Source organism: Dendrobates tinctorius, unplaced genomic scaffold (assembly GCF_039654945.1).
Source record: "Dendrobates tinctorius isolate UK_male_01 unplaced genomic scaffold, ASM3965494v1 ptg000301l, whole genome shotgun sequence".
Taxonomy (NCBI): Eukaryota; Metazoa; Chordata; class Amphibia; order Anura; family Dendrobatidae; genus Dendrobates; species Dendrobates tinctorius.
The window spans coordinates 1,783,661-1,801,915 of NW_027361968.1; the positions used below are offsets into that span (position 1 = coordinate 1,783,661).

Below are 18,255 nucleotides of genomic sequence, written 5' to 3' on the forward strand. Positions count from 1 at the left end.
AGAGAGAGAGAGAGAGGAAGAGAGAGAGAGATTTTGTCCGGCACCCAGAAAGAATTTCGGGTTAAATAAGTGTCTGGAGGATCCGCCACAGAAAAAAACGTTGCAAGCTCCGTTTTGAAATCTTTGAGGATGGTGACGGACAGCAACTTTTGGTGGATCCTCAAAAAAACGGATGCAACGGACGGCAATCCGTCACAATCCGCCATTAATGCAAGTCAATGGGGAAAAAAACGGATCCTCAAAAAAAAAATTGAGGATCCGTTTTTTTTCAAAACCTGGCGGATTGTGACTGATTGTAAAAAAACTGAAGTGTGAAAGAGGCCTAAAGAACACTGTTGTAAAGAGTGTGAGTGGTTGAAGGACCTGTGATGAGGTCATAGTCATGTGACCCAGTGGGCGTGGTTATGGACCATATAATGTGGCCAGGGTAGGTCACATGTGGTGAATGCTGGGACCTGGTTGGTCCTGTGTAGAAGGTCCCGTCTGAGTGAGAGATGGGGGCTGCCTTCTGACAGTAGGTGAAAGCTGTGTTAATGGTTGCACGTGCCTGGTGATTCCCTGGAGGGAATGGACGTCTGCCGCATGATGGTGAAGGAACCATGAGTGACCCTGACGTGGGTGAGATAACACTGAGGCTGAAGAGCCTGTGTACTGGACATTTGCATAACCTGTGTGAGTACAGGATAACCAGAGTGAAGCTCTATAATGGACGCTAAGCTGTTGTTTATGTTGCTTCTGTGGGTTTATGAAGGAGGAATAAACCGCATGGACTAAGTTATCGTTTATGAAAACCCGGTGCTGGATGTGTTTTATTCGCTTCCAAGCGAGTGATCCCCTATGTGAATGACAGCGCTACCTCATGTTTGGTGGAGAAAGCAATGGGCAATGTTGTAGCCTTGATGCTGGGAGCAACGGAAGAGGACTGCAAAGTCGGTTGCTAAGGGCAACGGTTTCCAAAGGCGTTTGTTGCAGTGCTGGCAACGCTGAGCCAGGAAGGCTGACGGTTGAGGAAGCCACTGCCCGGCTGTGGTTCTGGAACCGTGGGGCGGCCTAGTGAGTAAGGCACAGTCCGGATCGGTGAGCCCAGTGCAGCCGTTTCCCCAGGAGAAAGAGACTGGTGGTTGCTCTAGGGTGCCTCTGTGGAGAAGAGGTATCCGAGGACATGTGTGGCCGACACAGGTAACGGATGGGTGTTCGTGTTGTACTGACCGGGGTCAGTGATAAAGACTGTGTACCTGGAGGGTTCAGTAAACAAGGTCCTGGAGGGTCAGTGTTGGGAGATTCTAGAAGAATCGACTCCCTGGAGCACGTGTTATGACCTTGGACCTGGTGAGGTGTGAGTGTTGGGCAGTCTCAGGAGGAGACGGATGTCCTGAAGAGCACCCGCTGAGCCCCTGGACCTGGTTGGGCGAGTGTTTTGGGAAACCCTGGGAGGAGGGCCGCTCCCTGAATAGCACCCGGTGCACCCTGTATGTTGGACGGTCTCAGGCGGAGACGGTACGTCCTGAATAGCACACAGACAGGATGTTAGGAGTGGCGGAAGACACTAAATAAAAATAAATTAAGTGCCTTCGCCACTCGGGTCCACCGTGCGGTGGATGGAAAAACCGCTGCTGAGAGAGGCAGAGCACTATGGCGGTAATGTGCACGGGGTTTTAAGTGCACCGAAGCAAGCTCTGTTATGTTCACAGAGCTGCAGGCACAAAGCATAAACTAATCGCTGAGTCTGTTCAGAGCCACAGACATACAGCGACGCGGACACGGTATCAAAAGTCAGAGGAGTAGCCTTAAACGGCAGGACTACTCCGTCTAGACCTACCGTAAACTGAGGTGCAAGACGCCGCAACTGCGGACGTACAGATAAGCTGCAACTGCAGCGCGGCAACAACTGAGCCGCTGGCAAGGCGCTGCAGTAACGCTGGCGCAATGCAGACGCTAAGCTGCTGAGCACGATGGAGCTGAGGCGCGCTGGCGCTAGCGCTGCTACTGGCTGACCCCAAACACTCACACAATCGTATTATCACCAGTCCAAGCATCCTTCACCATACATACAGCAGCAAGTATGAGAAATACTAGCGCATGGCGGAACAGTCATGCGCGCTTTTTATACCAAACGGGACCTTCCGGAAATCTCCAAGGCTCCAGAAGAAGCAAATAGGATTCGACACAGGACCTGAGCACCTGACTCCCGAACTCCAATGGGAGTTCGTCCCATGAGCATGCTCAGTTGAGGGAACAAAGGACTTAGCCTCTGGAGAGAGTTGCCGCAAGGCACTCTCCTCTGCAATCCCCTCTGCAGCAGATGAAGTGCAGGAGACTGCAGAATGTAAGGGTCTAGATTTCATCATAGGAGAGGAAAAAATCTGACTCCTAACATTACCCCCCCTCCTAGGGCCCCCTCCTCCCAGAGCCTTCCTGACCCTCAAACTGTGCCCTACGGTGGTATAAGGCTCAAACTCGACCGAAGGCGAGCTTGGTGTCCTGGTAGGTGTTACAGTAAACCGGGTCACATGGAAGGCATCAGTGGAAGCAAGGTCACCAGGTTTCAGAAGAGAAATATGAGAGATGGCAGGAGCAGGCGAGGTAACAGAACGCCGCCACGAATCAGCGACCGTCATCACTCTCCGCCTAGGAAGGCTGTCCTGAGCTCATGAGGTGCAAGCCTGGTGTCATGTCGGACGCTGTTCACACCACAGCATCCGGCAGGCAGAGGTAGTTCCACCTCCAGCCACTATAGCCTCAGTGGCGCCGGTTTGATCTTCAGGCTCTCGGGGGTTAATCCTGCTGGAGACCAGGTTGGATGGTTAGTCACGCCCACGGTCTTTAAATAGTCATACTGGCATATGGGCGTCGCCGATTATAGCTTGTGTTTCATACCAAGTGGTTCCGGTCTGGAGTGGAGGTGTTGCAGAGAGAGAGATTCGTATCTGGTGTCGTATGATCCGTCGTTATCCTTTCTCCTTCCCATATTTGTGTTTAGTTGTGCCCTGTTCACATTACTGTTTATTCCTGTGTGTGTGCGGCGCAGTGCAGTTTAAGTTCTCCCTGTCTGTCATTATTTGTGTGGGAGCTTTGGTGGTGACTTCTCACTGGGTGGAGGGTGGAGGGTTAAGTGCAGGGCTGAGCAGGAGATAAGGAAAGGTCGGAGGCTCAGGCATTTGCACCTTCAGCAAAAACCCTGGGTTGAGGGTCAGACAGGGTTTCCCCTAGTAAAAGGGACTCCGCAGGGGCCCCGGGTATTTCAGCCTTAGTTGAACTAAGCCCCCGTGACATTATAATCGGCCCACATTTTTTCAGGAGTCCATGGATCCATTAGATTCCATAACCCGCCAGTTGGCGGCGCTGTCCATACAGGTCTCCGAGTTGAAAGGGGCAGTTCAGCAGCAGGGCCTGGTAGTAGCAAAGGTGCAAACGGCATCTGCAGGTATCGGTGCAGAGCCGAAGTTTCCGCCAGGGGGAGCGCTTGGCAGAAGACTATTGTTCGGAATTTCGCCGCTGGGCTGTAGACACACAGTGGAATGACCCAGCACTGCGGAGCCAGTTTATTCATGGGGTATCAGGGAGGGTGAAACAAGCCCTCCTGATGTATGAGACTCCGGCATCATTGGAGTCTGCCATGAGTTTGGTGATACGTATTGATCGCCGTTTTCGTCAGGGGGCACAGGAGACGCTACCTCTGGGGGAAAACAGAGGTGCAGGTGTGGTTGAAGTAGATGAGTCCCCTGAACCTATGCAGATTGCTGGCGTGGCACAGGTTCAGCCTCGCGCTCCGGGATTCCGGAAGCCCGGAGCATGTTTCTACTGTGGTAAAAGAGGTCATTATGTTAACGTTTGCCCGGTACTACCTAAGAGGGTCACACCGGCGGAAAACTGTTAAGCTCAGAGGGTATGGAGGAGACCCAACTGAGCGTATGCATATCCTCCATGATGGTATCTCAATGTATGCTCCCTGCCAAGGTTATTATCGCCGGCAGAGAGCTACCTATATCAGTGTTTGTGGATAGCGGTTCCGCCACCAATCTCATAGATGAGGAGTTTGCACACACCGCCGGGTTTAAGATCGAAAAACTTCCTCACCCCATACAGGTGGTGACCATTAATGCTGTTCCCCTCCCTCAAGGGGAGATTACTGAGTTTGTGGCAGAGGTGAAACTCCACATTGGGGTCCTACATTCTGAGTCGGTTACATGTAGGGTCCTCCGTAATCTCCCAGCTCAAATGGTCCTGGGTTTTCCATGGCTTTCCAGGCACAACCCGGTAATTGATTGGAAAACTCAGGACATAGTGCAATGGAGTGGTTTCTGCTAAGACAATTGCTTGGCCACATGTGTGTCCGCCGTGACGCCCAGCCTGCCGGAGGCTTTGCAGGATTTCGCGGATGTTTTCTCTGAGAAGGGTTGCTCAGAACTGCCTCCACATAGAGCCTATGACTGTGCTATTAGGTTAAAACCCGGGGCCAAATTACCTAAGGCCAGGATGTTTAATATTTCTGGTCCTGAGAGACAAGCTCTGAAAGACTACATCGCGGAGAGTCTGAAAGCACTCCAGCGGTTCCTTGGGTTTGCAAATTATTATAGGAAATTTATAAAACACTTTTCGACTGTCGCCAAACCGCTCACAGACATGACAAAGAAGGGTGCCGATCTGGCGAACTGGCCTGAGGTGGCTATACGTGCATTTGAGCGTCTGAAGAATAGTTTTGCTTCAGCCCCCATTCTGGTGCAACCAGACGTGTCTAAACCTTTTGTGGTAGAGGTTGATGCGTCGGAGGTGGGAGTGGGGGCAGTACTGTCTCAAGGCTCGTCCTTGAGCGAGATGCATCCATGCGCCTACTTCTCCAAGAAGCTGTCGCTGCCCGAACGGAATTATGATATCGGCAACAGGGAGTTGTTGGCCATCAAACTGGCTTTTGAGGAATGGCGACACTTCTTGGAGGGGGCGGCTCACCAGGTCACAGTTATCACCGACCATAAGAATCTGCTCTACCTGGAGTCGGCCAAGCGTCTGTCTCCTAGGCAGGCTCGCTGGGCATTGTTTTTTACTCGTTTCAATTTTCTTGTGACGTACCGTCCCCGGGCTAAAAACACCAAGGCGGATGCTTTGTCTAGGTGTTTTCCGGGGGGAGAACCTCGGGAAACAGTCGGTACCCATCCTCCAGAAAGGGGTAGTGGTCTCGGCTCTCACGACTGAGGTAGAGGCGGAGATTGCCGAGGCCCAAGAGGAGGTACCACCAGGACTTCCCGCCAACAAATCATTTGTACCCCTGCATCTTCGGCCTAAGGTGTTGAAGGAACACCACGATTCGGTACTGGCTGGTCACCCAGGGGTGAAGGGCACCTTAGAGCTGGTATCGCGTCGTTTCTGGTGGCCCAAAATCCAGCAGGACGTGGTCTCGTACGTGGCAGCTTGCATCACGTGCGCTAGGGCTAAGTCACCCCGAACCCGTCCTGCTGGCACGCTACAGCCTCTGGGGGTACCCAATAGGCCATGGACAGAAATCTCCATGGATTTTATCACTGACTTGCCAGCCTCGGCAGGGAACACGGTCATCCTGGTGGTGGTTGACCGTTTTTCAAAGATGGCGCATTTTGTGGCGTTGTCCTCTTTGCCCAATGCTAAGACGTTGGCTCAGGTATTTGTGAAGGAGGTGGTCAGACTCCACGGAGTACCGTCTGACATAGTATCTGATAGGGGTACGCAATTTGTGGCGAGGTTTTGGAAAGCTTTTTGCTCTAGGTTGGGGATCAAGTTGTCACATTCATCGGCGTTTCATCCACAGTCTAATGGACAAACTGAGCGCATGAACCAAAATCTAGAACAGTATTTACGATGCTTTGTGTCCGACAACCAGGAGGAGTGGTCTACTTTCCTTCCTCTGGCCGAATTCGCATTAAATAATCACCGCCAAGAGTCATCAGGAGAGTCTCCATTCTTTTGTGTGTACGGTCAACATCCTCAGTTTTGTACCTTACGTCAGGGTGACTCCGGGGGTGTCCCGGAGGAGGATCAGCTAGGAGCCCAATTGTCATCAGTCTGGAGGCGGGTGAAACAGCGTTTGTTGAGCATGAGTGCCAGGTACAAACGGGTGGCTGACAGTAGACGCGTGCCAGGTCCGGACCTGTGTGTGGGTGAATGGGTGTGGTTAGCTACGAAGAACATAAAACTCAAAATCCCATCTTTAAAACTGGGTCCAAGGTTTATTGGGGCTTTTAGGATTTCTGCCATCATTAACCCAGTGGCTTATCGGTTGGAACTTCCTGCGGTGTACAGAATACATAACGTTTTTCACAGGGCTTTATTGAAAAAGGTGGTAGGCTTGGTGGACACGACGCCGATGCCACCTCCAGTCATGGTGGATGGCGAGTTAGAGTTCGAGGTCGCCAAGGTAGTGGACTCTCGAGTAGTACGCCGTACTCTTCAGTATTTGGTGCACTGGCGGGGGTATGGTCCAGAGGAGAGGTCTTGGGTTCCAGCCTCAGACATACATGCGGATCGGCTGGTCAGTTCTTTTCACCGTCGTCATCCGGACAAGCCGGGTCCTATGAGTCTTGAGGGCCCTGGGGTCCCTCGTAGAAGACGGGGTACTGTCATGTCGGACGCTGTTCACACCACAGCATCCGGCAGGCAGAGGTAGTTCCACCTCCAGCCACTATAGCCTCAGTGGCGCCGGTTTGATCTTCAGGCTCTCGGGGGTTAATCCTGCTGGAGACCAGGTTGGAAGGTTAGTCACGCCCACGGTCTTTAAATAGTCATACTGGCATATGGGCGTCGCCGATTATAGCTTGTGTTTCATACCAAGTGGTTCCGGTCTGGAGTGGAGGTGTTCAAGAGAGAGAGATTCATATCTGGTGTCGTATGATCCGTCGTTATCCTTTCTCCTTCCCATATTTGTGTTTAGTTGTGCCCTGTTCACATTACTGTTTATTCCTGTGTGTGTGCGGCGCAGTGCAGTTTAAGTTCTCCCTGTCTGTCATTATTGTGTGGGGGCTTTGGTGGTGTGACTCCTCACTGGGTGGAGGGTGGAGGGTTAAGTGCAGGGCTGAGCAGGAGATAAGGAAAGGTCGGAGGCTCAGGCATTTGCACCTTCAGCAAAAACCCTGGGTTGAGGGTCAGACAGGGTTTCCCCTAGTAAAAGGGACACCACAGGGGCCCCGGGTATTTCAGCCTTAGTTGAACTAAGCCCCCGTGACACCTGGATAAATTTTTTGATGTCCCGAGCTCTATGGGGCCACCAATACGCTCCGGCCAAGAGCTTCGAGATTTTCATGTAGCCCCGATGGTGAGGCGCATTGGACGCATGAGCCCATGCGAGAACCTGAGCCCTAAGATGAGGAGGGACAAAGGCCTCGTTAACCGCTTCAGACTCTGACCATTGCGGGGAGCTGGCTTCCGGAGAAAGCGCACATACATGGTGACAACCGCAAATGAATTCCTGATCAGAGTCTGTATTAAGATTGGTACAAGACACCTCCATGGGCTCAGGGGGTATAACCTCTGGCTCAGACAGCTCAAGAGGTTCAAAAAATTTAGGAGCCGAAACAGCTCTTCGCTTGGAGTGAGCCCGCTCCATACCGCGCTCCGAACAACAGAGGTCGATACGTGAGGAGAGGGAAATTAACTCCTCCAAGCTGGTGGGGATCTCTCTAGTGGAGAGAGCATCCTTCACGTGCTCTGCTAGACCTCGCCAAAAAACGGGGATAAGCGCTCTGTCGGACCATTCCAACTCGGGCGCCAGTGTCCGAAAACGGACGGCATACTGGCTAACCGAGAGTGACCCCTGAGTAAGGGCGAGCAGCTGCAGAGACGTGTTGTGCGTGACCTGAGGACCGAGAAATACTTGCTTGATGGCTGTTAGCAAGTTGGCAGCGGTCCAAATCTCGAGGTCACCACGTTCCCATAGAGGCGTAGCCCATTCCAACGCCTTGCCCGACAGTAGGGAGATAATAAAGGCCACCTTGGCCCGCTCTGTAGGGAATTGCGCAGCCAGCAGCTCCAGGTTAATAGAGCACTGGCTGATGAAACCCCTGCAGGAGGCGCCATCACCAGAGAATTTATCGGGCAACGGGAGGCGGGTAACTGTCGGCGCAAGGGAAGACATGGACATACGCCCTACCGCATCTGTGAGTGCCTGAACAGCAGCATCTGTGGCCTGCGCAGCTGCGAGAGACCTCTCGAGGGTGACCAATCGAGTCTTGAGCTGACGTACACACTGCAGAAGTTGCTGCTGATCTGCCATCTCTAGCCAGACCCTGGCGCTAGTATTATGTTAGGAGTGGCGGAAGACACTAAATAAATTAAGTGCCTTCGCCACTCGGGGTCCACCGTGTGGTGGATGGAAAAACCGTTGCTGAGAGAGGCAGAGCACTATGGCGGTAATGTGCACAGGGTTTTAAGTGCACCGAAGCAAGCTCGGTTATGTTCACAGAGCTGCAGGCACAAAGCATAAACTAATCGCTGAGTCTGTTCAGAGTCACAGACATACAGCGACGCGGACACGGTATCAAAGGTCACAGGAGTAGCCTTAAACGGCAGGACTACTACGTCTAGACCTACCGTAAACTGAGGTGCGAGACGCCGCAACTGCGGATGTACAGATAAGCTGCAACTGCAGCGCGGCAAGAACTGAGCCGCTGGCAAGGCGCTGCAGTAACGCTGGCGCAATGCAGACGCTAAGCTGCTGAGCATGATGGAGCTGAGGCGCGCTGGCGCTAGCGCTGCTACTGGCTGAACCCAAACACTCACACAATCGTATTATCAGAGGGAAGGGGTTTCTTAATAAGTCAGTCACCAGTCCAAGCATCCATCACCATACATACAGCAGCAAGTATGAGAAATACTAGCGCATGGCGGAACAGTCATGCGCGCTTTTTATACCAGACGGGACCTTCCGGAAATCTCCAAGGCTCCAGGAGAAGCAAATAGGATTCGACACAGGACCTGAGCACCTGACTCCCGAACTCCAATGGGAGTTCGTCCCATGAGCATGCTCAGTTGAGGGAACAAAGGACTTAGCCTCTGGAGAGAGTTGCCGCAAGGCACTCTCCTCTGCAATCCCCTCTGCAGCAGATGAAGTGCAGGAGACTGCAGAATGTAAGGGTCTAGATTTCATCATAGGAGAGGAAGAAATCTGACTCCTAACACAGGACACATGAGTTTTTGTGTGGTGTTTTATTTTTCTTCTTTTCTCAACTCAGCCTGCGGTGGCTCAGTGGGAGTCAAGAAGGGGACAAGCGGCTTCCTGTAACTCGGCGGGGTTACGAAGGGGACAAGCGGCTTCCTGTAACTCGGCGGGGTTACGAAGAGGACACCAGCCACTGTGTGTGAAGAGCAACCGGTGGTGTCGGTGATCGGTGACAGCAGGAGCTGTGGTGGTGCCAGCAAGGACTTGTGTGGTATCGTTAAAAGACAAACTGTGTTGTGTGAACTGTGGTCTGAGAAGACCGGTATAACGGTCATGGAGAAATCCCGGAAGGGGCGGTGGCCCAAACCGGGGTGGTAGCCCAAAAGCTGGTGGAGTCCCAGAGGGAGGCGGTGGCCCAAATCGGGGTGGTAGCCCAAAAGGGGATGGGGTCCCAGAGAGGGGCAGTGACCCAAATTGGGATGGAGGTCCAGAAAGGGGCCGAGTTTGGAAAAGTGGCACCACTGGGTACCTCAGGGGGTATGCCTGGGGAACCGCAGTGTGTGTATGAGTTTTGAAGAATGTGGAATATTCTTTCCAGATAATGACGGGCCACAGGTGTGTACCGTAATGCTGCAACGAGAAGGAGTCTCGGGTCGGCTGGGCTCAAAGTGTCAGGTGACTCTGACAGGATCTCGTCTCACTTTCTGTCTGACCGAGAGAATGGTCCAGGTTCGCAGGAAACACGGGGGCACGGTGAACTATGCGGTACACAGAGTGAAGTTTGAGGGGCCCATAGGTGGTGAGTGCCAAGGGGGTGGGATACCCCCTGACTTAGTCTATGCCTTGGAGAAGGACCGGGACTTTGTGGTGTTTGATATATGGCAAGAGGTTGGAGACGTTTCTACTGTTGGGCTAACAGATATTGAGACTATGACGGCTCCCGACGTGACAGGGTCAAAGGTGGATGTGACTGGACGAAGAGGTACGTCTGCCCAACGGACGGATCTGACATTTTGTGACAGGACTGATGGTGAGCTGGTAGATGAGACGACTGGATTAGACACACGTCAGAGGGTGACTGGAGGGTTCACTCGACTGATAGGGCTGACCCAGTGGTACCCCTTGAAGATATAATTAAAGAAGTGGTGGTGTGACACGTGATGGCCAAAAAGAACAAGACCATGAGATACAGTTGATAAAGGAGACAGTGGAAGAACATCTCGAACGAGAAAGGGTCCTGAGACAAATGGCCGAGCAAAGGGTGGAGGGGCTCGAGAAAGAAGTCTTGGAGCTCAGAGGTCACCTGTCCACCTGGCAAAGTGTGAACAAGAACCTTAAGGAAGAGATAGAGGAGTAGTAAAAAGTCTTCTGCGGGAGAAGTTTGACGAAGACTTACCGCGGGTGAGCACGAGTGATAATAAGACAGAACTGCCAGTAGTCATCGTGGCAAAGGGGCATGAAGGGATCAAATTGTGTAAAGTTGGTGAGTTAAGAACTGAAGAAGACAGTCACCCGGTCGGGTCAACGGTAGTGAGGGAAGTGTCCATGGTAAAGCTAGAGCCTTCGGTCCAGGAAGAGAGCAAGACAATGACCTTCCAGTCTGTGATTGATGTACCAGAACACATGCAAGAAGCCTGTGCTGAGGAAGGTGTGCATGAGGCTTTCAAAGAGACGGTCAAAGCGTGTAAGGTGCACTGGGCACCTGAGACTCGGCAGTTGGTGATAGTATCAGCCAGAGAAGATACATCAAACCGAGTAGCTGTCCTGAAAGAGAAGTATCTAAAATGTCTCCACGCCAAACAGCTGGTCAGGCAGAGAAATGTGAAGGCTGCTCGACGCCTAGAGTTATCAAGGGAGGCTATGGATCGGCTGGGTTTGCGGAAAGATGTGGTTCCGGTACCCAAAGCTCTGATTGGGAGAATCATTGGAAGATCCGGGAAGGTAATGCAAGACCTTGTGAATATCACCGGTGTGGTGAGGGTGAGGATCCCTCCTGATGATGAAGACCAGGTATCCAGTGAAGTGGGTAGGATTCCCATCATGGTGGTTGATGCCGAGGAAAGCCTGAGAGACTTTCGGATGCTCGTGGAGTATCGAGTGGGGTACCTGCAAGAGATTGAGCAGTTAAGGCTGGACCGCCGGCGAATTAATAAAGAAGTATGGAATACCCGGTGGCGGCCGCCTCCAACCCAAGATGTAAGGACCCGAAGGGTTCCTCCAAGTAGTGACATGGTAGGTGGCCGAAGAATGTCAGCAAGTGGCAGTTCGACGGGCCGACTAGGCTGAGAGACATTAGTTCCTGTGATCATAAGTTGAGGATCCAAGAAAAGCACTTCTGAGCATCCGACCTGCTTTAGTGATAAGAATTCTTCAGAAATCCATATAAATCTTTCAAGTTCTTTATTATATGTACTACAGAAACTACGCGTTTCGAGGTGACAAACCGCACCTCTTCTTCAGGTTACAGTACAGAGTCCTCAACTTATGATACCTAGTGGACGCTGTCCACCTGCACGAGCTCTGCAGCAGCTATATGACTGCAACAAACGTTGAGAGTGGTTGTGTCTGAACACAACCCATAAAGGGTGAGTACTCCAGAGTACTTTTATATTTTAATTGAATTATACCAGGTGAAGCCCTATGTCTGCGCCCCTGCCCTTGTTTTCTCTTATATAGTTCCTGTGAGACGCTGAATGGGTTAGACTCTGGCCAGACAGTAGGCCCGATTAAGATTGATGACCGCACTAACCGGGAGAGCCGGTCAGTGGGAGAAAGGTCAGGTGACGAAGCGCACTGTAGGAGGGTGGTGACTCAACAGTGTCTGATGTCGCAGACAGACTGTAACTGGAGGGCCAATGATCAGGGCCGGTATTCTGACCGCTGGGGGAGGGGGAGGCCTAACGTAGAGATGAGGCCATATGATAGATGGAGACGGTTCTCTCGACCTGTGGGGCAAGGTGTAATGAGTGCCCGGTCTCGAGAGCCTGGTGTAATGTTGTGTGCTCAACCCCACAAGTTTAAACAGAGGGGGGAGGTATGTGGTGTAATGACCACTGTGTCTGTTAGGGGGCGCTGTGTGGATGTCCCAAGAGAGGATGAGTGGCAGAGTATGGAAGGACCGTTATGTATTTCAAGGTGGGTGGCCTTGAGATGGAGACTTATGTATGTGTGTGGATCAGCAATGACTTTGCTGAGGTGTTGCTTCAATATGTCAGGGAGAAGTCTCCAGGTAACTAGGGAGATGGGCGAGCCTGGTTACCAACAAACCCACCCAGGGGGTGTGTTTAAAGAACACTGTTGTAAAGAGTGTGAGTGGTTGAAGGACCTGTGATGAGGTCATAGTCATGTGACCCAGTGGGCGTGGCTATGGACCATATAATGTGGCCAAGGTAGGTCACATGTGGTGAATGCTGGGACCTGGTTGGTCCTGTGTAGAAGGTCCCGTCTGAGTGAGAGATGGGGGCTGCCTTCTGACAGTAGGTGAAAGCTGTGTTAATGGTTGCACGTGCCTGGTGATTCCCTGGAGGGAATGGGCGTCTGCCGAATGATGGTGAAGGAACCATGAGTGACCCTGACGTGGGTGAGATAACACTGAGGCTGAAGAGCCTGTGTACTGGACATTTGCATAACCTGTGTGAGTACAGGATAACCAGAGTGAAGCTCTATAATGGACGCTAAGCTGTTGTTTATGTTGCTTCTGTGGGTTTATGATGAAGGAATAAACCGCATGGACTAAGTTATCGTTTATGAAAACCCGGTGCTGGATGTGTTTTATTCGCTGCCTAGCGAGGATCCCCTAACTGAATGACAGCGCTACCTCACACCTCATACATGTTTCATGTCTTTTTTTGATTCATGTTTTCATCACTGGATGTACTGAACTTTTAAATTTAACAATAAAAATTATTTTTATACATTTCTCCCAGTGGTGTGTTTTGGGTACTTTGTATCTGTTGTTTTAGGTTGCATAGTTATAATGCACTCATTTTTTCTGAATATGATGGGATTAGTATTTTTCCTTATGTTAAGGTCACTTATAGATTATTGATATGTTTATGGACATTGTGTTTATTTTAATCACCTAACTACGGTAACTATCTAAAATCTAGCTGCTAACAGTGGCAGCGTCAGGAGCAGCCTCTCTGCGCTGTTAGGCTACTTTCACAGTAGCGTTTTTTAGCGCAGCGCTTCGTGCGCAATAGAAACGCATGCAAAAAACGCATCATGCATTTTGCATGCATTTGCGTTTTTTTTGGCGCAAGCGGTTTAACCAGTTTCAAGCCATGTAAACTCTTAAAACGCATGCGTTAGACTGTAATGCGTTATTTTGTCACATTCCGTGCGCAAGTGTGCGCATGCATTTTTTTTACGCCGTTGGACGGACCCAAAAATGTAACAGGTTGCGTCTGGCGCGCCTGTGTGCACACCTTAAAAAAACGAATGTTCACGAAAACGCATACAAATGCGTGCAAACGCAAGGCCATGAGCCCCCCATGTTAAACGTAGATGCGCATGCGCGTGGGCGCGCACGATGCGCTGCGCAAAAAAACGCTAATGTGAAACCAGCCCTACAGTGTTAAAATGGCGCTAAAACAAGATGTCCACTCTTTATATGGAGAGGGACATGTGATTTCAGCAGCCAATGACACAAGCCGTTGTGTCAGGACATTGTAGGTGTTTTCTTCGCCCTGATTGGCTAGCCGCATTGTGCACACAAAGTTAGGGGGAAAAAAATGACTGTTTACAAGAACGCCGCGCCTCTGAGCTCTGCAAATCCCCCTCATCAAACACGTGCCAAACGCTCAGGATACACCACCATTATCGCTGCTAAAGTGCAGAAAATACTTTTGTGGCAACGCAAATATTTTCCCGCACTTTTTACCGAATGTTACCGATTTTAAGAAAAACTGCTTGTGTTTCCGATCACGAATCCAAATGTGCCATAATTGTGCCAGTCAAGTCATACCTGGCAGACAAAACCAGCGTACTCCCTAATTCCTCTGCAAACTTCAAGTAATACTTCTCAAAGCTGATGTTAGGGACGGCGGAACGCACTAAAATAAATAATAAAGTGCGTTCAACGCTCGGGGTCCACCGTGCAGAAGATGACAAAACTACTGCTAATTAATGGCAGACGCGCTATATGGCGGTATAATGCGCACGGGTTCAATTTCACCCGATGTGCGCAAAGCAGACTCTGTTAACTCACAGAGGCGCTGTAACATAAACACTGAGCCTGTTTAGACTTCACCGGACTCAGTGAAAATTGCACGCATGGTATCTGGTCACAGGACACGGGTCCAAGACAGGGGACGGTGTCCATCTAGACCTACCATGTGTGTGGCGTCGCAGCTGCGGGCGCCGGTAAGTGCTGCTAAATGCAGTGCGGTGGAAGACACAGCCGCTCTGCGATGGTGCCTTGAGAGACGTGACACCACCGGACGCCAGTGTAGAGGTGCGGTGTAAACAGTGGCCTATGGCTTGCCACTGACTGGCGCTGACCGTTTCTCTAGTTCCCTATCCACATGCATAATATCAGAGGGAGGGGAATCATAATGAGTCAGTCACCAGAATCATACATCCATCACCATTCACGCATCTAGCAAGAAGAGTCTATACTAGCGCCTGGCCGAAAGGCCATGCAGGCCATTTATAGCCGTGCGCTGCCGGGACCTTCCAGATCTCTGAGATGGACCAATCAGATCAGGGGAAGGACCTGAGCACGTGACTCCCGACCTCCAATGGGAGGAGCATGTGAGGCTCTGGACTCCTGCTGTGTAGCTGCAGGAATCCGACGCCTAACAGCTGAACACCTGTTATGAGCTGTTGCTCTATGCCTTGGAGGTGTTGTGCTGCCCTGCCACTAGCATCTTGTCTGAGCGGTTCTTAGTGCAACTGTGGGGGTCATAACAGACACGCACTTCCCCCTGTCAACAGAAAATGCAGACAGGCTCACTCTGATAACAATGAACAAAGCCTATGTGAGGCAGTGACCCCTGTTAAAGCTAGGGGGCGCTGTATGGGCTTCTCAGGAATCTCCTGGAGGCGTAACTGTGATGGTGAGACACTGACCGGTGTCGTGAAGAATGGCCGGTATGTATCACAGAGGTGGGTGGCCCTGTGATGGAAGCCTGGGCGTGTTTTGCTCAGCAGATCTACTGTTGAGGGATTTGCTTTACATTGAGAGGCTTCCAGGTGACTTGGAGAGATGGGTGGGTCCAGTCACCTACATACCCTCCCAAGGGGGTGTCTGAACACCCAAGATGAAGCCTGTGTGTGGTTGCGTGTTTGAGGACCTGCTCTGATGTTACGATCACTTGACTAGTCATGTGATAGGTACCTGGGTAGAGCTATGTAATGTAATGGAGGTGTATTTTGCATATGAGTGTTTGGGAGTCTGTCAGTGTGGACAGACTTCCATGTGTCCAGGCTGGACACTACAGAGTGGTCTGTGTGCAGTGAAGGAGAAGTCTTCCAGAAGGGGGCTGGGGAGGGCACAGCCTAAAGGAAGCCCCCCATGACTGCAATGGGCGGGTAAGTTTTAAACTTGTTATGGCCGGTTAATAGTGAATGGCTGGGATGGGGCCAGGGGAGGAGTTAGGGGTGGGGGGCAGCCTAGTCAGTGGAAAAGTGCGGGAAAAGCCACACTTCACCAACGTAGCAGAAGGAGAGAAGACCCACCCACCCTCCCTGTTGGGCAGTAGGAAGGAATTGAAGGTGTTAGGGGATTTATGTATTTATAAAAAAAAAACAAGAAACGTAGCGGAGGAATTTTTGGTGGGAATCCATATGAGGCGCTTGTTGTTGCTGTCGTCACAGTGGCTACGGGGCGGGGGTGGGGTTCTTGGAGTTGACGGTGATTGGTCGGGGAAGGAGTTGGAAGTAATATTCTCGACAGTTTTAAAATGGTATGGGGGATCTGGCTTTTTGGTTATGGGCTCTGGATGGGGTTTTTACCTCGGGAGCTCTGGTGGTTAGTCTCCCGGAACGGGAGTTACGGTGCCCTTGAGCTGGGATGGACGGCTGAGGGTAACATGGTGGTTGAGTTTTTGGTTTTGGGCCAAAAAGGTTTATAGCCAGATCTTTTAGCTCCAAGAACCCTCCCCTCATATTTTTTTGCTTTATGATTTAATATTTGGATGTTTATTGTTTGTTAATAAATCGGCCGCTGTGGCCAAAATTATACAAAGAAAAAATGGTAGTGTGTTATTTTAGGAGTAGGGGGTACTAGGAGTCGGGGAGGTTTTGGGAGAAGAGAGAAAACTGGAGTCGCCATATGCGGTCATGCGTGTGTGGCTCCAGACCAAACCTGCTTGCTGGACATCGCACAGCCTGAGGAGTGCTGGCTAGCCTGAGCCAGTGGAAGGAGGTCTGTGAGATACCTCCAAAGCGGACAGTCCGAGAACCGTGATACTGACTGGGGTCAGTGGGAGACTGTATTTATGCTATGTTTATGAGAATACCTCTGACGATGAGTCATCCGGGAACCTGGGTGGCCGACACCAACAGGCAACGGACAGGAATCCGTGTTGTGCTGACCGGGGTCAGTGAGAGACTGTGTTTTCCTATAGAGCTGAAAGGTTAACGGACATTGTGCTGGTGGCTGTATACTACTTGGTTCCTGAGGTGCGGTTTATGCTGCTTACTAATAAACCGAATGGACTTTGTTTAACCCTGAGTGTCCCAGCGTATGCCTCAGCGACCAGCAAAGTGAGTGTCCCCCACACACTCAGTAGGCACAGCACTACACTGGATTGGACCAGACTTTTCCACACCACCAGATGACGGCAGTACTGTGATATATGGTTGACTGGATGACCCTACCTATAATTTATTCCTCACTTTGCACTTTATGCATAGCCTTTATGAGTGTACAACTACCACAAGTACACTTTCTTAAATTTTTTTATGAGACACTACAGTTGGGGCCTTCTAGGGTGTTTGGATGACCCTGATTTTTATTATTGTCAGGCTTTGCATTGTGTGCAGAGCTTTTAGAAGTGTAGAAGTGCCATAACTACACTTTGATCACAATATTTGAATGAGGCATTACAGTTGGTGCCTTCAAGGGTGTATGGATGACCCTGCTTTTAAATCTTGCCAAGCTGCCTTTATGGGTCCAGGAGATCACTGCATGACAATGTGACCAGAATGTGTGTGAGGCCTCCTTTATGTCTATTACTGGGTGTAGCTGAGTCTCTCCTATGTCACATTTTTGGCACTTCTTGCGTCCTTCATAAATCACACTGAAAATTCATTTTTTTAATATTTTAATAAAACATACAATTGTGGTTACTTACATTATTATTTTTTAAAAATCTTTTTTAAATGTTGCCTTATATACAAGTCATTATACAGGAGAGAATGTTTCTTAACATTTTTTTTCTTCCTCTAAACTTCAAGTTCTGTTTGATTTGGAATGTTTTATTGTCTGACCTTAAAGTGGAGATAAAGTGTGACCCCATTGTTCTCAGCAGCGATCTGGGGGTCAGAGATACTTCCAGGGGTCTTCCCCATGCTGTTCTCCTTCCATTCAGCACTGTTTCCAATCATTTGAACATTTTCACTGCCCCCCCAGACCTTCTTGTAGGGTCTGCCGGAAAAAAGCTTGGCTTTCCGATTGACTCCCATTACACTCATTACAAACGATCGTGCGAGTATCAGGAATTGCTCGCTCATCTCTAGTCACAAAATTTGCCCTAACAGTGTCTGTGTCAAAGCAAGTCTACAGTAACAGGTCCACTAACTCTATTCTCATCATTCTACAGTGCACACGAAAAAATACAGCCACATGAAAAAGAGGAAACTTTGGAGTTTCTTGTAAAGGTTCAAGAAATCACAGGTAAGAACAGTCTGATAATGATAACAACACTGGAGGTAGTGATGTCCACAAGATTTATAGAGAACAGGTTTAACCTGACATCCAGATGTCCTGTACTGATCCTGAGTTACCTCCTGTATTATACTCCAGAGCTGCACTCACTATTCTGCTGGTGCAGTCACTGTGTACATACATTACTGATCCTGAGTTACATCCTGTATTATACTCCAGAGCTGCTCTCACTATTCTGCTGGTGCAGTCACTGTGTACATACATTACATTACTGATCCTGAGTTACCTCCTGTATTATACT

General features: G+C 50.4%; 1 protein-coding gene across 1 annotated transcript in view; it reads left to right on the top strand.

The window, feature by feature from the left end:
- LOC141073450 (uncharacterized) overlaps positions 1-18,255 on the top strand; it is a 47,401-nt gene that overhangs the window by 14,924 nt on the left and 14,222 nt on the right. Inside the window, exon 4 of the mRNA XM_073560675.1 lies at positions 17,890-17,963. Within this exon, the coding sequence (XP_073416776.1) occupies positions 17,890-17,963 (74 nt within the window). The remainder of the gene's footprint in view (positions 1-17,889; positions 17,964-18,255) is intronic.